The following is a 23,057-nucleotide window of genomic DNA, read 5'->3' as shown; positions in this document are numbered from 1 at the left end:
CTTGCTTTGTGGCTCCATCTACTGTCTCCATGTGGAGGCCCTGGTTTGTCTTTTGCTCTTTTTATTTTAAGGACCGTCACAATTCAGTACCAAAGTTGAGGTGTATTTTTAAAGGTGTGTGTGTGTGTGTGTGTGTGTGTGTGTGTGTGTGTGTGTGTGTGTGTGTGTGTGTGTGTGTGTGTGTGTGTGTGTGTGTGTGTGTGTGTGTGTGTGTGTGTGTGTGTGTGTGTGTGTGTGTGCTGTTACCCAATTCCCCTGACTAAAGAGCCCACACTGTGCGGGTGCAGTGCATTGACCTGTTCCCAGGTCGAGACTTGGGGTTAGTTGGTTCAAACCCCTTTCTGGTTCTGCGAGTGAGAGAGAGAGAGAGAGCATTGGGGTTAGTTGGTTCAAACCCCTCCCTTGCACTGAGAGAGAGAGAGAGAGAGAGAGCATTGGGGTTAGTTGGTTCAAACCCCTCCCTGATTTGGGGAGGGAGAGAGAGTGTTGGAGTTAGTTGGTTCAAACCCCTCCCTTGCACTGAGAGAGAGAGAGAGAGAGAGAGAGAGAGAGAGAGAGAGAGAGAGAGAGAGAGAGAGAGAGAGAGAGAGAGAGAGAGAGAGAGAGAGAGAGAGAGAGAGAGAGAGAGAGAGAGAGAGAGAGAGAGAGAGAGAGAGAGAGAGAGAGAGAGAGAGAGAGAGAGAGAGAGAGAGAGAGAGAGAGAGTGCGCGCGTGTCTTGGGGTGAGTTGGTTCAAACCCCTCTCTGACTTGTAGAGAGAGCGTCTTGGGGTGAGTTGGTTCAAACCCCTCCCGGGCTCTGAGAGAGCGTCTTGGGGTGAGTTGGTTCAAACCCCTCCCGGGCTCTGAGAGAGCGTCTTGGGGTGAGTTGGTTCAAACCCCTCCCGGGCTCTGAGAGAGCGTCTTGGGGTGAGTTGGTTCAGACTCGGCAGACCGTGAGCCCGTTGCCCTGCTCTACACTCATTGGCTTTGTCGTTCCAGCTGCGACAGTGTCTGTGAACAGAGACCATTATTCATGTCCGGGCCGTTCACAGAGTTCGGCGGGGGGGGGGGGGGGGGAGAGAGAGTGTTGTCAGGGTGTGTAAAAGTGGGGTGGTGTGTGTGTGTGTGTGGGGGGGCTGCTAATTAAAATTCCTGTCCTTTTTCTCTCTCTGAAATGAAGTGGCCTTGAGGCAGCGACTGTATTACTCACGACTATCACCTTGAAACCCATGTCCCCCCCCCATCTGCTGACAGTCCATGCGGGCGAGAAAAAAGGAAAAAAATACACGAGTGGCTGTTGTGGTGGTGGTGGTTGTGTGGGGGTCGGAGACAGGTGGTGGACGGCTGTGTTATGGGGGCCGGTCGCATGTGTGCTGCGCCGCGGCGATTGGGATGTCCACTCCGTTTGCTCCGGGGCTCTCCTGCTCGGGTCTTAAGGTCCGGCCTGTCTCTGGTTGCTGCCCGCCCGCCGCCGCAGCCTGCATGCTAATGAGCTGGGCTAGCATGAATCGCTGCCATTCTGAGCCAGTGAAAGAATGAAGCACAAGGAAGCCCTTTTCTTGTCCACTGCCGCGGTTAGTCCACTGACTCGCTGCACAGAATACCAACTGTGTAGGCTTCCTGGTATTATTATCCCCGTTGGCCTTTTGCTTGGTTTTGGTTGTCGTGTGTGTGTGTGTGTGTGTGTGTGTGTGTGTGTGTGTGTGTGTGTGTGTGTGTGTGTGTGTGTGTGTGTGTGTGTGTGTGTGTGTGTGTGTGTGTGTGTGTGTGTGTGTGTGTGTGGTAAGTATGTGGGGTTGGTTTGCTTGCATTGGGTTTTACTTTTCTATTGTGTGTGTAATGTTATTCTGCAGCTTTAATTGCTCCTATAGTACTAATATTGTCATCGCACTTGGTTTGATTTGAACATGCATTCATGCATTAGTCGCACATTAGCTTGAGAGTATCTCTGGACACGATTAGCTGTCACAGTCAGCACTCAGCAGCCATAATGTTTTGTCTCGCTTAATTATCCACGACACTTTCTATACGCTCCCTCTAATCTGATCTTTTACCAAATGACATTCAACCGCTTCAAATAGAAACATGCAGAAGTTGATGAGAAATGACCCTACTTCCAGACTTCTACCTGATCTGATCCTGTGTGGCGTTGTTTTTGGACAGAGCATACATTTCTTTGAAGAGTGGGATGAAATGTGAGGAGGTCAGCAGTCCAGAAAAATGAAGTTGCAGTGAATCTAACACAGAATCTCTCGGTGGATGTTTCCATGAAACTAAGATGACACCTCAAGGTTGCTGCTGCAGCAAGTCAAAGACATGCTCTTTATTCACCTCAATTGGTTCTGCTATAGCAATGTCACGTAGTCTATAGAAGTACGTCCCGCCAAGGCAAAGTCGAATGCAATACAACAGTAAAATAAGACTTATCCACTTATCCACTATTTTAAACAATTGTGTTTAAAATAAGACTTAAACACATTTGTTTCCCACAAACCTTTTCTCAACATTACAGATGTTATTTCATCGTCATACTAATATTTTTATAGAAACGAAAACATATAATTGCATAAATCCTCATTCCTTTGTTCTTTCTCGCCCTTTTTGTTCCCTCTCTCTCTGTCTCTCTCTCTCTCTGTCTCTCTCTCTCTCTGTCTCTCTGTCTCTGTCTCTGTCTCTGTCTCTCTCTCTCTCTATCTCCCTCTCACTCTCTCTGTCTCTCTATCTCTCTCTCTTTCTGTCTCTCTCTCTGTCTCTGTCTCTGTCTCTCTCTATCTCCCTCTCACTCTCTCTGTCTCTTTATCTCTCTCTCTTTCTGTCTCTGTCTCTGTCTCTCTCTGTCTGTCTCTCTCTCTCTCTCTCTCTCTCTCTCTCTCTCTCTCTCTCTGTCTCTGTCTCTGTCTCTGTCTCTGTCTCACTCTCTCTGTCTCTCTATCAGGACTGGAGCTATGTCTACCCGACTGGCGCTTCTCCATGACCATGGTGGCCAGCTTCGTGGTGCTGGGGGGCCAGCTCCTGATGCCCGGGGTGGCGTACCTCTGTCGGGACTGGCAGGTCCTCCAGGCGGTCATCATCTGCCCCCTCTTGCTAATGCTGTCCTACATATGGTAAGGATGGCGGGGCCGCCCCTGACATCTGCTGCACTTTGCCACAGATGCTAGGCTCAATTACAGCCATTATGGCACCGAAGGCTAAGAGCTCTAGTGCGTTTGTAATTCAATTCTTGAAAAGGCTTCAAAGGGCGGCGGCGGCTTCGTGTTTTGCTTCTAGTCGAGGTTGACCCTGCTAGCCACTTCCCACTAGCGACGTCACATGCTGTTTGCATGCCTGCGATGTGCCTCCTCTGAATGGGGATCGTTTGAAGTTCATGACGCAAAGTCTTCGGCTTGGTTGGGTCTGTTCTGTGACACGATCATGATTAATACCAATAACAAATATGTCTGCAGCCCCCCTCTCACACCACCGTCTGTGGTGTTGGAGGGGGGGCCCTGTGGAACGGAACAATTTTAGCTCATTTCAATTCTAGTTTGTGGGGGGGGGGGGGGGGGGGGGGGGGGGGGGTCACACAGCTCTCCTGCCTCTGTCGGCCCACCTGCACAACAAAGGGCTCCCCAATCCCCACCCGTAGCTCTGAAACACAGTATCACTGATAGAATCCTGCCTTAGAGAATAGGTGAGAGAATAGACAACATAATATGCATTGGCATAGTTATGTGATTGATTAATTGATTAAGGGGTAGAGGTTAGTGTGGAAGCTAGGGTGGTTCCCTGATTCGAATCGGAAAGGTTCTGGGTTTGATGTCAACAGCCTAGCTTTAGACATCCTACAGAAACAAGATCAGTCCCAGCTTAGTAATGACATGCATCTCAATTCCCTGTGACTCACTCTGGACTAAAAGGTTCTTCTAATTAACTAAATGGTAGAAGTGAATGGTGCTAAACAGTAATAACAGGGACTCCTGTGGATGGAGGGAAAGGAGACTTTGCCTTGATGTTGGCTGGTCTGTGATGATGAAAGTGTGTGTGTGTGTGTGTGTGTGTGTCTGTGTGTGCCTGCGTGTGTGTGTGTGTGTGTGTGTGTGTGTGCCCGGCAGGATCTTCCCAGAGTCTCTGCGGTGGCTGCTGGCCACGCAGCAGTACTCACGCTCCAAGTGGATTATGGGGCATATTATCAAGAAGAACCAGGTGAACACGGAGCAGGACTCGGAGCAGGTGCTTCAAGGTAGGACGAAATCACGCGAGGAGGGAGATTATTTGATGATTTGAATTTTGTGCTACACGTTGGAATTTTTTGTATACTCTTGTCGTCTGTGTGTTTTTAAACGTGATTGGGTGAACACAGGACTCTGCCTTCAATAAATGGTGTTCCACCTCAGCTCCAAAAGTCTGTGTGCCGTGTTGGGGCCTGATATTGCTTTCCTTAACTGTGTTTGTGTGGGTGTGTGTCAGAGAGAGAGAGAGAGTGAGGTAGAGAGAGGAGGGAGTCTACTTTTAAAATAAGGCAGATTAACTTGGGAACATCCATTCCCTTGTTGATAATCATAGTTACAGGCCACTCCTGAGGTGGTGAAGTGAGGTAAACACACCCTACAGCCCTCAGGGGGACTGGGGGGGGCTTCGATAATTTCATTATTACCAGGAGATGGCACAGACTCCATATGGACACGCGTCGGCCATTTTGTAGAAAGGTTCAACGTATAACATTTTATGTAGCGCATTATGTAATTATAGTTCATGCTGTGTTACCTCCCACACTGTACTGTACTACACTTCCCACCTCTCGGACAAAGCCATCGCCCAGTTATTAATAGGAAGTGTTTTGGATATTCTTCTTCGGGCCAAGTACCAAATAAGTCAATCAAAGTGGGGAGAGCCATTTAAAATGAACTAAAACCCTCTATTCTTAAGCACACAGTCTTCTTTCTTTGCTGAGTTGGCATTTAGGGCCGGTACAGCTCGCTCTGGCTATTAATTTGACTCTCCCTGCTTATACAGCCTGCAATCCCAAAGCCTTATTGAGCTGCATGCTCATTTTAATCAGTGAATGAGGAAGATGACATGAAAGATAGCCTGAAATAAATGGCTGTAGTCTTGAGACACTGTCCCGAGACAGCTGTTGGCTGCTCTAAAGTGTAGTTAAGCGGGATTGGGATGATTTCAGAGAACAACCAAGAAATAATTCTGGAGGCTGTTAAGGAGTCCCCCTTTCGAGGACGTGTCTAAAGCCAGACATCTCTGGGCTCGGAGTGCGAGGTGTGGAGTGCCTTGCGCTGGAGTGGCCGCCGCGCGAACGGGCGGCCACGCAACGCACACGAGGAGGCCGGTTGTCGTGGCAACAGACCTCCCGTTCCTCCCCACATCCAACCCCCACGTCTCGACATCCAACATGACGCGAGGGCTGCTGGCTTTTTATACATCACCTGCAGTGATGAGCCCTCGCCACCCAACGACTCGTTGTCCTCGAAATGATCTTCTGTCATTTATAAACATCGAAGCCCCCCTCCCAACCCCCCGCCCCCCCCCCCCCCCCACCTGTTTCACATGACAGACGGACAACCAAGAAGAACACGGGATCAAAAGTGCTTACACGATGATTCATCAAAAAATTGACAACGTGTCTCTTCTGCACCTGCTCTGTCGGCAGGGGATTTGAACATTCAATATGGCTGTGTTCCTTCTCCAATACTGTCGCCGACCCCTACCCTTCTGTTCCCCGTGCCCTTCTCATGGCAGAACTACAGGGAGCCCTGCAGAAGAAGCCCAAGAAGACCTGCATCGTGAAGATGGTGGGCACCAGGAACCTGTGGAAGAACATCGTGGTGCTCTGCGTGAATTCGTAAGTGTGTTTTTGGTCTATGGGTCCCGGGGGCCAATCGAAAGTCATACTTATCTGTGACCGTATGGGTTTTGGCTGCATTTGATTTGTGAGGACACGGTGGAAAAGTGTACGTGTGTGTGTGTGTGTGTGTGTGTGTGTGCGTGTGTGTGTGCCTGTGCGTGCGTGTGATGGTTAAAGTGATGCCAGTTAGACACACCTTTCTGCAGAGTCCAGACGCTACTATAGAGAGGAGAGGTCGATCCACCATTGATCGATGGTGCCCGCCAGTGCTTCTATCCAGCGGGCTGTCTGTCTATATATTTTCTGTTTCCCATTGATGATGCTTCTATATGCTTCGGTTCTCTTCTGTCCTTCTCCTCACCTCTCTACTTCCCTCTCTCCCGCTCTCCTTTGAGCCCCCCCCCCCCCGCCCCTCTTCTCCTCACTCCTCTCATCCCCCTCTCTCCTCCCCTCGTCCTTGCCTCTCCTCATCTCTCCTCTGCTCTCTCCTGCCATCTCCTTTTGTCTTCTGTCCTTCTCTCCTCTCTCCTGTCATCTCCTCTCCTCTCCTCTCCTCGCCCTTGCCTCTCCTCTCCTCTCTCCTGTCATCTCCTACACTCTCCTGTCCTTATCTCCTCCTCTCTTTCGATAAACCGCGGCCATAGTTTGGACGGTGTGGGCCTCATTGCATGGTGTCCCTAGCTCTCTAAACTCCCTATGAATTTTACATGAGCTTATGAAACCGTAGATAACCACGAGGGCTGTGTGTGTGTTGTTCATTTTCCATGGCTGTATCTATGTGACTGTATGCCTGTCTGTGGTTAGGAGAGAGGGAGAGGGAGGGGGGGAGGAAGGGGGGGAGGCAGGGTGGGAGAGAGGAGGTAACTCTTTTCCTTCATCCGCCCACTCCGCCGCGCGTTTTATCTTTCCATCCTTCTTCGCTGAGATATTCCTCCTGTGATCGTGTTTATCTCTGCCTATCTGTCCCCCTTTAGTGTCATCTCTTCCGCCTCCCTGCGTCACTGTTACTCTCTCTGTCTTCATGTCTCTCCCCACCCCGCCCATAATGCACTCTGCTCCCACTGCCTCTCTAATGAACTTCGTCCTGTTCAGTGGAGATACAGGGATCCTTATAATACAGTCTCTCACACACACACACACACACACACACACACACACACACACACACACACACACACACACACCTAGTGTAGATACAGGGATCATTATAATACAGTACTATGCACACACACACACACACACACACACACACACAGTCTGTCTATTGGTGCCCAACCTTAATGACCTGACCTCCCTGCACATGTTGCTGACGTCGATTCATTCCTACTCCTATAGATTTATTATTGACTTTGTTTCTAAATCTGGACGTGCTTCTGTTTTGCGGGCAAATGAAATGGGATATATGTGACTGAAGTGCATTTTAATTAGTTTTCTGGCCGCTTGTGCTGTGCATGGTGGTGGTAATTGAAGGGTGTGTGTGTGTGTGTGGGGGGGGGGGGTAAATTAATGTGCTCTAAGACTGGGAAGGTCGTGAAAGGAAACGATGACCTATAAATCATATTTATTTGTTTATATATGGATACATGGCGGGAGAGATGGAGAGATAAATTGCACAGGGTGTTATGCCACGTAATGGACAGCAGAACGAAGTGAGACAGCGCGCAGTGGGTTGAACAACCGACACGAAGCCTCTGCAAACGGGGTCGGGGATCGCCCCCTCGGTCGTCACCGGGCCCATCGCCCACACGCTCTGCCCACGTCGGTGGGTAGCACCACAGATCTCTCTCCTATCCCTCATCAGTGACTCCTCTCTCTCTCTCTCTCTCTCTCCCTCTCTCTCTCTCTGCCGCCCACCCGCTCCCACCTCCACCCGCAGGCTGACGGGCTACGGCATCCACCACTGCTTCGCCCGCAGCATGATGGACCACGAGGCGCACGAGACCACCATGTTCCACAACTTCTACGCCGACTACTACACCATGGCGGGCATCGCGGTGGCGTCCTGCATGGCGCTGTGTCCGGCCGTGGGGCTGATGGGCCGGCGCGGCGGCCTGCTCATGTTCATGATCATCACGGCGCTGGCGTCGCTGCTGCAGCTGGGCCTGCTGAATCGTCAGTGCCGCGCTTTGCGCTCTCGTTTTGGGGCTTTTTTCTATGAAGGATTGATATGCAGCGTTGGAAGGCACCTACCCACACACCACGACACATCTGCCCACTAACACCCCCCCCCACACATAAATGATAATATTAATAGTGATATTCTAAATGAAAGATGTAGCTTCTTTGTGGTCAAAGACAACGTTGCATGATTGATAAGACATGCAGAACAGGAGCTTAATCTAAGAAAGCAAACAATCTTTGCAAAGTTATGACATTTAACAGCATACAACTTAAGGGACAGAAAGTGCACCCACACAATTTGTTGTGATATTGTATTACGAGTTTAACCTACACTTTGGAAAACATGCGTGTGTACATTTTGTTCAAACTATACAGTTCAAAATAATACTAAGTACCGACGAGTGAAAATCCATCCGTCGATGACTTAATCCACCCAGATATTATTCCCTTTTTAAAAGGTTTTGATCTGGGGAGGAAAAGACGATTGGAACAAAAAGCATAAAATCCATATCTATGTTTATTTTATATTGCGGAAATACATTCAGTCATAATTTCCCATCGCAGGGATATCCGTGAGAAGATACACTAAAAGCATTGTTCCAGTTCCGCCCGAGTCAGGTTTTAATCCCTAATTTGGGTCAACACACAAAGGTTATGGCCCATGTGTTTCCTTTGAGGTAGATTGAGTATTAACACTGCATGTTGACAGGATTGTTCAACGTGTGTATGTGTGTGTTGTGTTTTAATATAATGTCGTGTTGGTTTTTCCATGTCACCCCCTTGTCAGTTATTGACCTAGTTAGTGTTCACGGACATGCATTGTGGTTCTTGTTGTAAATTTGATTGAATATATTAATTACCGGTAATGCACTGTGAGATTAATGTATTATTTTCTCCTTTTTTCTTCTAGTGCTGGGAAAATACAGCGTTCAACTAAATATAGGTATGGTCATCTTTGTACTATTATTTATGCATCTCTATTCTGCATTTGACGCCATAGTGCTACTTTTAGAGAGAGCATACTTTTTAAGACATCACACACATGCACAGGGAGATTCATTACCCACAGACAGACGGTGACTAATTACTTATTATAAATGACGCTAATTTCCCATTGCGTTCTTTTGTTCTTGCATAGTTAGACAGAGTAGTCCTGTCCCACATTGCATGAGGAGAATCCAATCCCTGCGCAGACAAAAGCGCATCTCTAATTATGTCCCAGGTGTCATTACAGTCGACCCTTGCACACACTTCCCTCTTTTGTTTGTTATGCGGTTTCCTGAGGGAAAGCAGGAAGTGCTCTCTGACCCCTGCTGGGGGTGTCCTTCTCCTCCCTGCTCCCTGGCCCGTTTTCTGTTTGTATATATCACTCTATCCCCTCTCTTCTCCCTCCTTCCTAATCCCTCCTTTGGGCGGCCAAATCAAGACTTGTTGCTGTCTTCCCACACTGAGGATTAGCGATTAGAAAGCTGATCACAGACACAATTGTCTTGTGATCCTCTCTATGCCTACCCGGGCACCTCTCCCGGTCTCATCCTGATGGACATGTTTAAACGAGAGCTGGGTCGGTTCAAATGAGCTGATCAAAATCTCTTGTCTGTGCCGATCCTACAGCCAAACACGTCATTTAGGAGATATAAACACACGGTACACAGTGGCTGATTCCACACAACGTTTTGTTTTGGTAAAGCCGAATGTGTCTTATGGCCCAAGATACATCTTCATGAAGTAAAGTCTGAAACGTCTTGCATTAGATGTTTTATACGTGAGATGTTAGACCGAGGTCCTCACTCCCACTCCCGTAAAGATCCCACTTAGTAAAGTACCCGAGGCTCTCATCACAGAATAGGTGTGCTAGCTCCGGTGTCCTGGCCAAATTCTCAACCCGACTCTTGTACCAACATGGCCCCCTAATCATTCCCTGGTCTCTGATTGGCTGGCTTCATCATTCCACTTCTCCACACACACACACACACAGACACACAGACACAGACAGAGAGAGAGTGTAAAGTGCTTTAGTATGTTCCTCCTAGCATCCTGTGTAGGTTTACTTGTGCAGGTTTGAAACATAGCTCGAGCAGAATACAGAAATAACCCTCCTGAGATAACGAATGCAGGCGATTCCCAAACGGCTATTCATTATTCAAGTGTGTTCACAGTTGGAAACTGGAAATAAAACAATTTGTATTCCTGTGTGTGTGTGTGGTTCCTGCTTGGTTTGCAGTGCGCTCCGAATCGCTGAATAGGAACTTCTCCATTGCCTTTTCCATCATCGGCATGTTCTCGTCCCACGCTGTCAGCAACCTGAGCATCTTTTTTTGTGCTGAGATCACCCCGACCGTCATCAGGTAATCCCAGCACACACTCGGAACGTACCATCCTGTGGGGGGGGGGGGGGGGGGGGGGGGGGGGCTGGGGGGGGAACAATGGCTGGATTGTTTTACAGAATTGTGTCTTTGTTCAATATAATCTTGGTTCAGACGTTTTGGTTTCGTCATGGTGTCCACTGATAATGCATGGGGAAATATACACAGTGTGCTTTTAAATACAAGGTTGCACTGACCTTCTAGAGATTATATGGTAACTAGATTGTAGAATTTTTTTGTGACTATTATCTTGTTTGAGATGTTTCTGTTTTTTGGCTTTCTTCGCTGATAATGCAATGAACAGCTATACACGGTACATACACTGTATATTCATTGTCTCATGTTACGGGCATGCTCATAATGCATGGGTGCACTGACTCCTTCATTATTGCGTATGCGTGACGCACTTCTGCTTTCCCCTATTGCTACGCAACCGATAAAAGTTATGCTTGTTGGAAAGCTGACAACTTTTTAAACGCGAACCGCCTCAGACAAGTCGAACGGGCTGATGTAATTCTATCAGCATGTCTTCCACAAATTCCCCCTCTCCTTCTTGAGGATCTATGACCCAGCATGTTATGTAAGTTTGGAAGCCCCCTGCTGGTTAGAAGTAGCCACTGCGGTTGGGATTAATTCCGACTGCAAAGGAAGGAGGAGGATTATATAGTGCTGCAGCACTCTCTACTGCTGCAGGACAAAATGGCAGTGATTTGTTTCAGCGTTCAAACAAATCGAGAGCATTCCCCATGAGCAATGAGCTGGTTTCTGCCTTTGTTCAATCGCTTCCACTTCTTTTCATAGTCAGCGTGTCCTAGCAACCCCTTCATGTCAAACATGAGAGCATAACCTTCCAGCCGCATGTCAGGCCCTTGTAACCACCTTGTATTTCCCTACTCCTAGGGGCGGAGGTGTGGGCCTGGTCCTGGCCAGCGCAGGCTTCGGCATGCTCACCGCGCCGATCATGGAGCTCCACAACCAGAAGGGCTACTTCCTCCACCACATTATCTTCGCCTGCTGCACCCTCATCTGCATCATCTGCATCCTGCTGCTGCCCGAGACGCGCTTCCAGCCCCTCCCCGAGACGCTGGCCGACGGCGACTGCTACACGCGCCAGCCCCTGCTGCCGCCGCCCAGGAAACCCGGGGAACAGCACCACCTGCTGGGCGCGTCCCAGGGCAGCAGGGACTACATCCGGGTGCACGACACGCCCCCGCCGCACAAGGCGCCCGCCACCGTGGTCTCCACCCTGGACTCCACCGCCTCGTCGGCCGTGGACCTGGCGGCGGCGCCGTCCGTCAGCAACCTGGTCGCCATGGAGGTGCACCCTGGCAAGGCGGACGGCAGGGACCCCAACGGCCACTCCTACTGCTCCCTGCCCATGACGCCGCTGGCCTCCTCCTCGCTGGACAAAGGGAGCGTCGTGCGCCCCGGCCAGGACCAGCGGCTGTCCTCCACGCCGCTGCGAAAGAAGCCCTGCGTCACCGACCCCCTGCTGTCCGGCGCCGGAGACCCCGGGGACGGCGTCAAGCCGTCGGACATCACGGTCATCACCCAGCTGAACGGCAAGGTGGACCCCTCGCACGGCCCCCGGGCCGGGTCGCCCCCCGTCCCCGTCCTGAAGCCCGGCCCCCCGTCGCCGGTGGACGCCCGCGGCCCCCCGTCGCCCCTCCCGGGGGACTGCAGCCCCCCGCCCCCCCCCGCTGCTGCCCAGCCCCGGCTCGGCTCCCCGTTGGGGCCCCCTGTCACTCTGGTCCGAGGGCCCCCAGCCCCCCTACACCCCAGGCCCACGCTGCTACCAGAGGCCGGCCCCGAAGCCGCCGCCGCCGGCCCCGCTCCGCCGATGCACGACCGCCGTTCTCCTCCGCGCTCTGCCTCTCCCCCAGCTCCTGCTGCCTCTCCTCCTCCTCCCCCTTCCCCTACTCCTGCTCCCTCCCCGCCCCCCCACCGTGAGGCCCTGGTACCCGGTGCCGCGGATCCACAACCCGCGGAGGGCCCAACCGACCCCCTCGTCGAGGCAGATTGCCTACCGGCGGAGGAGCCCGAACTCCCACCCGCACCAATCTCCCTCCCTCCTCCTCCCACCTCCTCCTCCCCCCTCCCAACGAGAGACTCCCCCACACCGCCGCCTCCAATAGACTCTGTCCAACCCCCGCCGTTGGAGTCCACTCCTCCTCCTCCTCCTCCTCCTCCTTCTCCTCCTCCTTCTTACATGGAGGCCATTCATGACGGACCTCCTCCCCTCTCCCCTCCTCCCTCCCCTCCTCCCCCCCCTCCTCCTCTTACCTGCACGCCCCCCCCCCCACCTCCCTCTCCGCCCATCGAGGCCCACCCCGCCCCGCCAGCGGACGCCCCCGCCCCCCCTCCCTCCGACCCCTTCGCCCCCGTTCCGTCGCCACCGGTGGTCCTCCCCATCACGGACATCGTCCACGCGTCGCCTCCGGAGCCGGCCGATGTCGCGACTGTCACGTGCCAGGGGCCCGCGGGGCCCTCGCCGGGCCTCCTGCCAGACCCTCACAGCGTGGACCCGGCCGTAGCTGAGACGGCAGAACAGCCTTCCACAGCGGAGGAGATGAAGAAGGAGAAGGAGGAGGAGGAGGAGGAGGAGAAGGAGGAGGAGCCTGTCCCTCAAATTGAATGCACTGTCTCCTCCCCTATTGACTTGGGGGCCCTCCCCCTTAGGGACTCTGGCAGCACAGAGAACAACACCTTGAACGGTGAGCTGTCGTCGTGAGGTTTCCCATGAGGCAGTGTTCCAAAACAGGAAGAATGTTCACTTCCTGTTTTCGGTTGGAAGAGAATGTCTGGACAGGAAGAAGGGGGGGGTGTTGGGTGGAAACAGTCAGAGGGCGACTCAGTGGGGGCGTGAGGCGAGGTAGGGAGTTCACCGCACTGCTGCGGGCTACAGGCCGCCCAACGAAGACTTCTGGAGAAGCCCAGTGACGGAGTCGGTAAACAGGTGGTGCACTTTTGTTACTCTTCACCCTCACGGCATTCAGCCAGTGAACGGAGACGATGCAAGTGGGGTTGCAGTTGCTGAGAGGCTGTGCAGTGATCGTGACGGTAAACGTTTTGCAATGCTGATATCACCAGCCCATGAACTACATGAAAATCAATGAGAATCACTGTCTGTCGTTTTAAAGACTTAGAAAATAACTGGATACTGCTGAGTAGGGGTATCTGGTGGGATTGCGATTAACCACTTCTACCCCACCACAACCCCCCAAAAAATATGAAGAAAATCACTGATACTTTTGTTCTAATGACGTGTCCACTCAGCATATTTGTGTAAAAATTGTCGGGGCTACATTGAGGGATAAAAGGAAAAAAAATGAAATGTTAATGTAAATGTTACGATATTTTTGTCCTGATAAAACTAAACAAATGCTCCGAATTGGACATTTGACAACAAAAAAACAAACACCAAACGCTAATCTGACCAAAAAAATATAAAAAATGGACTGTGCCAATCAATAAGTATAAGAAGATGTTATTATGAATTACAAAATCCTGAATGTAATTGTACTCTTTGTTGTGGAGGACAATGTTGGGCAACGAGAAAGGCCAAAAAAGGCCCACAACAGACAGAACTTTGTATTATGACACAATGAAGACTTCCTAGGTAACGTAAAATGAGAATAACGGTTTGAAAGGATGAGTTTGGAGGGCTTTTAGTTTGTTTTTTTTGCAATCGCTCCCAGTCAATAAATCCTCTGGAAGGCAAATCTTACTTTTTTTTTTTTTTTTTTATTCAAAAAAATATATTGTTGTGAGCAAATGCATACTTAGGTGTTGTGCTTGATTCAATTCTTTGGAGCATAATCTCCCGTGGTGTGTGCCATTATTGTACAAAGCTATGAGGCATTCAGACTATGTTTGTGTGGATGTTTAGTGGCACCTTATGCTTTGCACATGGGGACAAAGCATGATTGAAAAAAGTAAAAGTCAACAAAATCAACGTAAAAACAAGAACCTTAAATATGATGAAAATAACCAAACAATGTTCAATGGACCATTAGTGAAAATACAGTTAATGCCATTGCAACAAATTGCTTCATTAAAAGTCATCGTCTGTCCCCCCCCCCCCCCCCCCCCCCCCCCAGTCACAATTTCATTTTAGTTTTTTCACTTCCGTAAGCTGCAACACCATTGGTCTGTTTGTGATCCTCACAGTTTGGAACAAAAGCCTAGTCCATTGGTTCATTTCGCCATGAAAACATAATACTATTAACATTTTTGCATCAAAAGACTCAAGTACACTGAATTGATTGGATAGTTCCGCCATGTATATTGCCGCGTTCATTTCAGAACACAACATGTGGACAGCATTACACTTGATTCTTATCCACGTCGGATGCATTGAGGCGATTGTAACTCTCACCTAGCCAACTAGATATGATTGTAGATAGACCACCGTTTACAGCGTTCCTCATCATAGTAAACACTATTTGTACTGTACGATTCTAGAGCCAAATGAACGATGTCTTGTCATTTCCAATGTGATAAACCCAGTCTTTTACAGTAACATTGTATTGCAAGTCATTTATCTTTTTGGGGGTGGAGGGATGAGGGGGGAACAAGTAATCTCTGAGCACCTATGTCCCACGTTGGAAGAGAAAACTGCTCAGTTTATGTTCCTGCTTCTAACTTCTTGGCTGACGTGTGTCTGTAAGTAACCAAGGAGAAACTCTTCACACTGATGTGTCAGGTGGTGTGTGTGTGTGTGTGTGTGTGTGTGTGTGTGTGTGTGTGTGTGTGTGTAGTATGTGTGTGTCGGGGGGGGTGCTCGTATATATACCTTACTATGATATGAACTGACTCAGCCTACCTGGTACCTATTGTCGTTGTTTTGTCCTATGATAGACATCCACACATACAGCTGGACTATATGGTGTTTGTCACCCTGGTTTAGATTGGAAAATACGATCATAACACTTTTGAGAGATCCATGTAGAATTGAATGCCATTGCCATGCATTAAAGCACAAAAATGTTATCTATACTTTGGCTTGCCTTAAAAGCTGTTGAAGAAATGGGGGGGGGGGAGGGGGTTTTGGAAGAATCACATTCTGCGTAGATATTTTTCTTTACGTCCATTGAAACCTTAGCACTGGATTTCCTTTTTAATTAGAATATAGTTTTTTTTCACAGCCATAATGAAAAATAAACCACTGAAGGAACAAAAGGCACGTTTTGGAAGTCATCTTTGCAATGCAGAAGCCCAGCCAATAATCCAATCATTGAAACCTGATAATCCACTGATGGATTAGGGTTGCCAATGTGTGTACTTATTTTAGTACCCAACAAGAACGTAAGAAAAAACGATGGAAACGTTGCTAAACCCACTAAACGACGTGTCACTCTACTGTATGTTTAAGTACAAATTACCTTTTTTGACTGTTAACAAGAAAAGATTGATCGTAAATGTCTTCAACCTGGAAAGCAAGAATCTCAACTGCATAAATCCCCGATGAAGACATTATTTTTGCTTCTAAGATCTTGCTTCTGGCTCAAAATCTCTATTGTATGGAGATTATAATGAATGTAGAAAAAACTAAAAAAATACATGGATTGTACCAATACACTTTCTGATTTATTTAATTTGAATGTTTTATTTGTTTTAACATCAATAATGCACTTGTAAATAAGCCATATGTTGTTCAAATAAACCACTATTTATTGATCAACCATGGATTTCCGTGTGTCAAGACCCTTTGTCTTCAGAATCAGACTACACTTACACTTGTTAGAGTAGATGCAAAAGTACAAAGCGAACAACGAAAGTATACAAATAAAGTAACATAGCAATGTATACAGCTATTTACAAAGTATGTGTTTTAATGGTTTTATCACATTTAAATGAAGAGGGGCATCGGGTTATAGAGTATACCATCAGTCAAAACCAATCAAATCCTCTATTTAATAAGGTAGAGCAGCATTATGAAATGCCATGATTACGTCTAGCTGTAATACGTTAATAACAAGCTGTCGAGTTGTCAAGGCTGGCATGTGGGAGCTCTCTTTCCGATGAGGTTCTTCCTGTCTCTCTCCTGGAGCATGGGGCCTTAGGCTGCAGTGCTGGCTGACAGCTGAAGTGCGGTAGGCCCTGGCCCGCTATAGCTGCTGATGAATGCTATCGCTGCTGATAGCTGCTCCTGGTGATGGCTGCTGCTGGGGGAGAGAGAGGGGTGGTGCTGGGAGGCAGGTAGCTGTCTGTCACCATGGCAGTGTCCCACCCACGGTGGGTGGGCATCGGTGCTGCAGTTGACCCTGCAACACAACCGTCCACCTAAATGGCTTTGATGGACTCTCCTAGAAGACACAGGTAGTCGCTAAACACCAGGGGATTGTCAGCAGGTTGGCAACATGTTATTGTTACAGGTTGAGCGGGGGTTCAAGTGCTGCCATGTCAGTGCTTGCTTCCCAAGTTTGTGGATTGATGTATGGTTAATCGTGCGGTGATTACCCTTTGTACACAGGTGTGAGGCCTCACCCAGTGCCAGAGATCAAATCTGCAGGTTGGATTGGGTGGGGCTGCTTGAACCAGCTTTCAGCTGTGCACACGCACTCCACACAGATTTACATTTATTAAAATGCAACGCAACACAATGTAGTAATGCAGAATACTACCACAAATATTCCACAGTAAGCACCGTAAAAAACATTTTTATTATTATTATTGTTTTGGATGGGATTCCAAAAATGAGTCAGCATAAAATGAAAGACTTTGAGCTGCATGCCCCTGTCTCAATGATTGAAAGAAATGCCCCATCAAATGTTGTGTGATAGTGAAGATCCACCGAAAACGGTACAGAGGTTAATCAGTGTATGATTGCCTAGTTACTAGATAAGGAATCTAACAAGGTGTGTGTTTTGCGGTTTATTATAGCCCCACCCTACCCCCATTGACTCAGCTCTGTGTCAGTTCCTCTTAAATGACAAATCTCATTGGGGTAGAGAAAATGGTTAAGACTGAATTAGTTGGAAACAGACGGTATTTAGAAAATGAAGCCGTCATTTTTTATAATCTAGTTTGGAGTATAAAAATTGTTAGATGAAATGTAACTGCTTAACATGATTAAAGATCATAGCTTTGATTTCTCTAGGACTTTAACACTCTCTCTTTAATTTTGAAAGTTAGACAGTAATGTAAATGATTAACAGGGAGTCATCTACAGACAACGTACTCTCTTGTATAATAATGTTAAAGTCAGACAAAACAGCACAAACAAAGTGATCAAGCCTCTCAGTATTTAGTTTCCCTGGCCCTCCCATCAGAATCACTATGAATCAACAGTTTTTGTTCATGAAATCGCAAAGATGGTTCCCTGCTTACGACTGTTTTGCCTGCAACACTGTTCTCCTAAAACAAATATGTTGAATATAATTCCATTCGATAATATGCTCGATTATTTATGCCAATACAAATATATTACCTCACTGATTGTAGAAGCAGTCAGCTCTCTTAATCTCGAACAGAGTAATGTCAGGCCACACTCGTGGATGATGCAGCATCCTCTGGTCCACTGCATCAAACCGCTGCCCTCCCATTGGCTGAAAATGGATGTTGTGATGCTGCGCCGGCGTGATGTCACCGGCAGCACGCTTATCACCTCGCCGGTTCCATCGCTTCATCATCGGATGTAGCAAGTGCAGGAGAGTGATCAAACACAGTGCCTCGCCGAAGACTGGACATCGAGGAAGCTGAGACGAGCAAAGACAACCACCACCAAAACGCAACCATGAGGGAAATCGTCCACATCCAGGCAGGCCAGTGCGGAAATCAGATCGGGGCGAAGGTAAGGGCAGCACGCACTTTGTAGAGTTATTTTCTTTGGTCAAGGAAAAAGAAGCCTCTATGAATGTTTAAAATTAAACACCTGCTATTCGTTATTTGTACGATAATGATGCTACAACCCGATCTGATATGTGATATCGGAAAACAGTTCCTGGTGAATTTATTTGCTTGTATTTTTGGAGAAACACAATTATAGTTTACCTTAAGTGTTTTTGAACATCCACATTGGTGGGTGCAGTGCATTGGGTTTGGGTTTTGCTGCAAGGCGGCGGTGCCCCCCACTGTACCGCATTTGTCCCCTAACTGCGCAACGTCTCTCAGGCCTTGTCCAGTACCTTTAGCCCTAATCCGACGCATCATCGCTATGCAACATGCGCATTGCAATCCCGTGTCTGCTATTAACGTCAGGTGTTAATAAATAAGATATTGCGGCTTCTAAGTTTGGCTATATTTTTATATCACATTTAGTTCTGGGAAGTTATAAGTGACGAACACGGCATCGACCCTACTGGTAGCTACCAAGGTGACAGCGACCTGCAGCTCGAGCGAATAAACGTCTACTATAATGAGGCGTCAGGTAAACCTTCTCAACTTTTTTCAAACAGATCTGGTTGCAAATAATCGTGTTCCCATGCAGAAACCCCCCCCCCCCCCCTCGGCCGTTGTTGTTTATTGCCTCATGATCCTGCAGCAGGCAAAACTGCAGAGCTCATTTAAATGGCACACTGTATGCCCTTCTCTAGTGGAGCTGCGTGAGGGAAGTAGGTCACGGTTGGACAGGGGGAAATGAGGACAGCACCAGCACCACCTGGGAACTCACTGTTCTCTGCTTCTCACTCTTTCCTTCTAGAGCCCATTCCCTCCTCCTCCTCCCCCCGCCTCCCCTAACGTGTGCTTGCCTCTGTCTGTCTGTCTGTCTGTCTGTCTGTCTGTCTGTCTGTCTGTCTGTCTTTTCTACTGCTCTCAGGGGGTGGATAATGCTACTAGGTATCCATGAATCAGCAGTCTATTTCTGCAAAGCTGCGCCACAGTATCTCAGAGTTCATATCACTCTGATTACGTATTTGGAAACGTCAATGATGGTTTATGGCCATAATCCCAGTGTTGTCGTTGGTAGCTTGTTCAGTGGCCTTTTCGGCAGTATAGGTTACAGTGCCTAAATCAGTATGCAGAACCAAGCATGGAAACCAAACTGTAACCTCTGTAAACCCTTAGTAGGATGCTTGACAGCTTGCCAATATCCAAATGATACCAAAGCGCCAACAGATGATGAGAAATATGGGCCCCGTCTGTGAAGAGGTTGCCTTGTTGCATTGCTTAAATGCCTCTTTTGCAAAGTGAGCATTTTAGCAGCAGTACCACCTTTACAAAGAACGGAAAGTGCAGCAATGGGCATGCAAGACAGATCAGAGAGGGAGACAGACAGAGAGATAGAGACAGCTCAGAGAGAGCCAGACAGATAGATAGAGACAGCTCAGAGAGAGAGCCAGACAGAGAGAAAGAGACAGAGCAACAGAGACAGCGAGATAGAGGGAGTGGGAGCGGTTTGGGGATGGACGGGGGCTTGAGAAAGGGTGTGGCAAACGATGTGGCAGTGGTGGTTCTATAAAAAGCATTCAAGCGATCCTTCCACAATATTGGGTGTGTCGCAGTTCGGTCAGGAAGATTTAAAGGCAGATAGATGTTTGGGACATTCAAGCATGAAACACAGGATTTCTATCTTCGTTTCTGTTATCATGTTTGCTTGAACAGTTAGCATTATATGAAACATTATATAACCATTAAACAAATGATGATAATAGATTTCTTCGTTTTGGATAACTATTACGTACATATATACTGCTATTACTTGATATTGTGCTCATCCTTAGAACCATTTCGTAATCATCGATCAGTCCATCGTTCAATCACTTCCCACCCCGTCTAAACCTCTCTCCTGTTTTACTCTCAAGGCAGCAAATTTGTCCCCCGTGCGATCCTGGTGGATTTGGAACCAGGCACCATGGACTCAGTGCGATCCGGTCCCTTTGGACAGCTCTTTCGACCCGACAACTTTGTCTTTGGTGAGTTATTCCTTCACTTTGCATTTGTCCTTGTGTGTCTGTGTAGGAGGCTGTCACATAAGAGGCTAGGCTCTAAATCTGAGCCTATTTTTACTCGACAGTGATGAAGATTCCCCTTGCGTGCGTTCTCAGCGAATATGCCAGTGTGTGGATGCAGGGGCTGAACTGTGTTAGGCTCGGGAAGCTCTTGCGGTGACTCAGCCAAAAAAGATAGAATGCTGCAGTGCTGCTGAGTGCTAATGATATACTCTCCCAAGTATGCAACACAGTGACTCCCCAAATGTACACACTCCCACTTAGTTTTTTCACAGCAAGAATGTATCTTCCCTTTGGATATATGGTTAGTGGGTGCACACAGCTCTTCAACAAACAAGGATATTTAGTGGTCTTACCGTATAATAGGGGCTTTCGACACAAGCACTTTATTATGACACTGAACGTTACCAGCATTAATCAACAAATGAAAGAACTTTAAACATTCTTGTGGTTTGCCAAATATGATCCAACTCCTGACTCCCCATTTCCTGTATCACAGGTCAGAGTGGAGCAGGAAACAACTGGGCCAAGGGCCACTACACGGAGGGTGCTGAACTGGTGGACTCCGTCCTGGACGTGGTGAGGAAGGAGTCTGAGAACTGCGACTGCCTGCAGGGCTTCCAGCTCACACACTCCCTGGGCGGGGGAACGGGCTCCGGCCTGGGCACCCTGCTCATCAGCAAGATCCGCGAGGAGTACCCCGACCGCATCATGGTGACCTTCAGCGTCATGCCCTCGCCCAAGGTGTCCGACACGGTGGTGGAGCCCTACAACGCCACGCTCTCCGTGCACCAGCTGGTGGAGAACACCGACGAGACCTTCAGCATCGACAACGAGGCCCTCTACGACATCTGCTTCCGCACGCTCAAGCTGACCACGCCCACCTACGGAGACCTCAACCACCTGGTGTCGGCCACCATGAGCGGCGTCACCACCTGCCTGCGCTTCCCCGGGCAGCTCAACGCCGACCTCCGCAAGCTGGCCGTCAACATGGTGCCTTTCCCCCGCCTGCACTTCTTCATGCCCGGCTTCGCCCCGCTCACCAGCCGAGGCAGCCAGCAGTACCGCGCCCTGTCCGTGCCCGAGCTCACGCAGCAGATGTTCGACGCCAAGAACATGATGGCGGCGTGCGACCCCCGCCACGGACGCTACCTGACCGTGGCGGCCATCTTCCGCGGTCGCATGTCCATGAAGGAGGTGGACGAGCAGATGCTGAGCGTGCAGAACAAGAACAGCAGCTACTTCGTGGAGTGGATCCCCAACAACGTGAAGACGGCCGTGTGCGACATCCCGCCACGGGGACTCAAGATGTCGGCCACCTTCATCGGAAACAGCACGGCCATCCAGGAGCTGTTCCGCAGGATCTCCGAGCAGTTCACCGCCATGTTCCGCCGCAAGGCCTTCCTCCACTGGTACACGGGCGAGGGCATGGACGAGATGGAGTTCACCGAGGCGGAGAGCAACATGAACGACCTGGTGTCCGAGTACCAGCAGTACCAGGACGCCACGGCCGACGAGATGGGCGAGTACGAAGAGGACGAGCTGGAGGATGAGGAGGAAGAGCAGCAGGACGTTCGCCACTGATCGAGGGAGACTTTCTAAAGAAGACCCCCCGCCCCCCCCCCCCCCAAACCTAACCCCAAACCACCCACCATTCCCAACCACACTCCCCTTAACAATCCTTGTGCTAGCTCTGTGAACCAGTCACTTTAAAAAAAGATCATCATTGTTGTCAGAAGTTGCAGAGGAGATGGTGAGACGGGGGGTGAGAGACAGAGGGAGAGCCGTGTTATGCTGTGTTCTGAACGTCGCAGGTTCAGATTGCTTGTGTAGACTTTTCAATGCTGTCTGTCAACCTGGTCCGTGGTCAACCATTTGGTGCTGTTGGAGCATAACAATTATGTGAGCATTATAGTCATTGGTTTTCCAAGTCATGCTTATCCAGTGCCAATTAAGAGAAACTTGCCCTAAATACAGTTTTGTAACATTTACCTCAGAATGGATTCAGTGATACAAGTAAACCATAGCAAAAATAAAATATTCTGTCCTATCAATGTGTTGTGTTTCCTTTTAACCATTAACTTAGGGTTTATTGATACTACTTATATTCACTCATATATACAAACAAATAATAGTATTAAAAAGGAACTTACATTTGGATATGGTTGTTTATAAAACAACTAGACTACTATTAGACTACAGCTAACTATTGAAATAACAAATCTTGCAAATTGTAGCTTTAACTCTAATGTTTTAATATTTCCCGACATGCAAACTGGCAAGCCAACTCCCAAAGGAAAAATACTGATTGTTGGGCTGCAGACCAGTTTATTGACTACCAGATGCAGCAACATAAACCATCTACAGGCTCTCAAACTCTGTCAGGATAAAAATAGACCAACTGCTTTATCACTCATGGAATTTTAATACTGCTTTAACACCTGTGTTTGTCAGACTTAACACTGCGTGTTAAGCTCACCTAAACATGCATAAAACTGTCATTGACAAAACATTAGACACCAAAACAGCTTAAATATGGAAATTGTGGACAATTCAACACACTATATACAGAGAAGAATTTGAGGACAGCTTGAGGGCAAGTTGTATTTGACCTCAACTGCCTTCTGACACCTGACCTCTGAGATCAGCAGTTCAGTGGGTTTTCTGACCCACTCCTGCGTAACAGTGCTATCATCGCTCTGGCAATTACTTCTAATTATATCGCTCACAGCTATTTTGCATGAGCAAGATAGGAGTGCTCCCAAACTGCGGTGGACAATAAGTGGCCCGCTATCTAATTAAACTAGCTTCGTTTTATAATTTGCTTTGTAAAAGCAGTAGAATTCGGTGAACTTGTAAAA

The 23,057-nt window shown here is 48.5% G+C and overlaps 2 protein-coding genes and 1 long non-coding RNA gene across 3 annotated transcripts in view; 2 read left to right on the top strand and 1 right to left on the bottom strand.

The window, feature by feature from the left end:
• Positions 1-14,825, top strand: part of LOC115548720 (solute carrier family 22 member 23) — a 31,239-nt gene extending 16,414 nt beyond the window's left edge. Inside the window, exons 4-10 of the mRNA XM_030363524.1 lie at positions 2,916-3,084; positions 4,072-4,199; positions 5,711-5,813; positions 7,693-7,928; positions 8,848-8,880; positions 10,162-10,285; positions 11,204-14,825. Of these exons, the coding sequence (XP_030219384.1) occupies positions 2,916-3,084; positions 4,072-4,199; positions 5,711-5,813; positions 7,693-7,928; positions 8,848-8,880; positions 10,162-10,285; positions 11,204-13,034 (2,624 nt within the window). The 3' untranslated portion in view covers positions 13,035-14,825. The remainder of the gene's footprint in view (positions 1-2,915; positions 3,085-4,071; positions 4,200-5,710; positions 5,814-7,692; positions 7,929-8,847; positions 8,881-10,161; positions 10,286-11,203) is intronic.
• A 539-nt stretch (positions 14,826-15,364) lies between these two features.
• LOC115548722 (uncharacterized) lies at positions 15,365-17,821 on the bottom strand. Its single transcript, XR_003977632.1, has 2 exons — positions 17,736-17,821; positions 15,365-16,569 (listed from the first exon to the last, which is right to left on the bottom strand). It is a non-coding gene; the product is annotated as an uncharacterized LOC115548722 (long non-coding RNA).
• A 60-nt stretch (positions 17,822-17,881) lies between these two features.
• On the top strand, positions 17,882-22,250 carry LOC115548721 (tubulin beta-2A chain). Its single transcript, XM_030363525.1, has 4 exons — positions 17,882-18,098; positions 18,566-18,674; positions 20,050-20,160; positions 20,696-22,250. The coding sequence occupies exons 1-4, from the start codon at positions 18,042-18,044 to the stop codon at positions 21,778-21,780; spliced, it is 1,362 nt and encodes a 453-aa protein (XP_030219385.1). The 5' UTR covers positions 17,882-18,041; the 3' UTR covers positions 21,781-22,250.
• The last annotated feature ends 807 nt before the right edge of the window (positions 22,251-23,057 follow it).

Source organism: Gadus morhua, chromosome 8 (assembly GCF_902167405.1).
Source record: "Gadus morhua chromosome 8, gadMor3.0, whole genome shotgun sequence".
NCBI classification, from domain to species: domain Eukaryota; kingdom Metazoa; phylum Chordata; class Actinopteri; order Gadiformes; family Gadidae; genus Gadus; species Gadus morhua.
The sequence above is the reverse complement of the archived record's forward strand: the minus strand, read 5'-3'. Positions and strand labels throughout refer to the sequence as shown.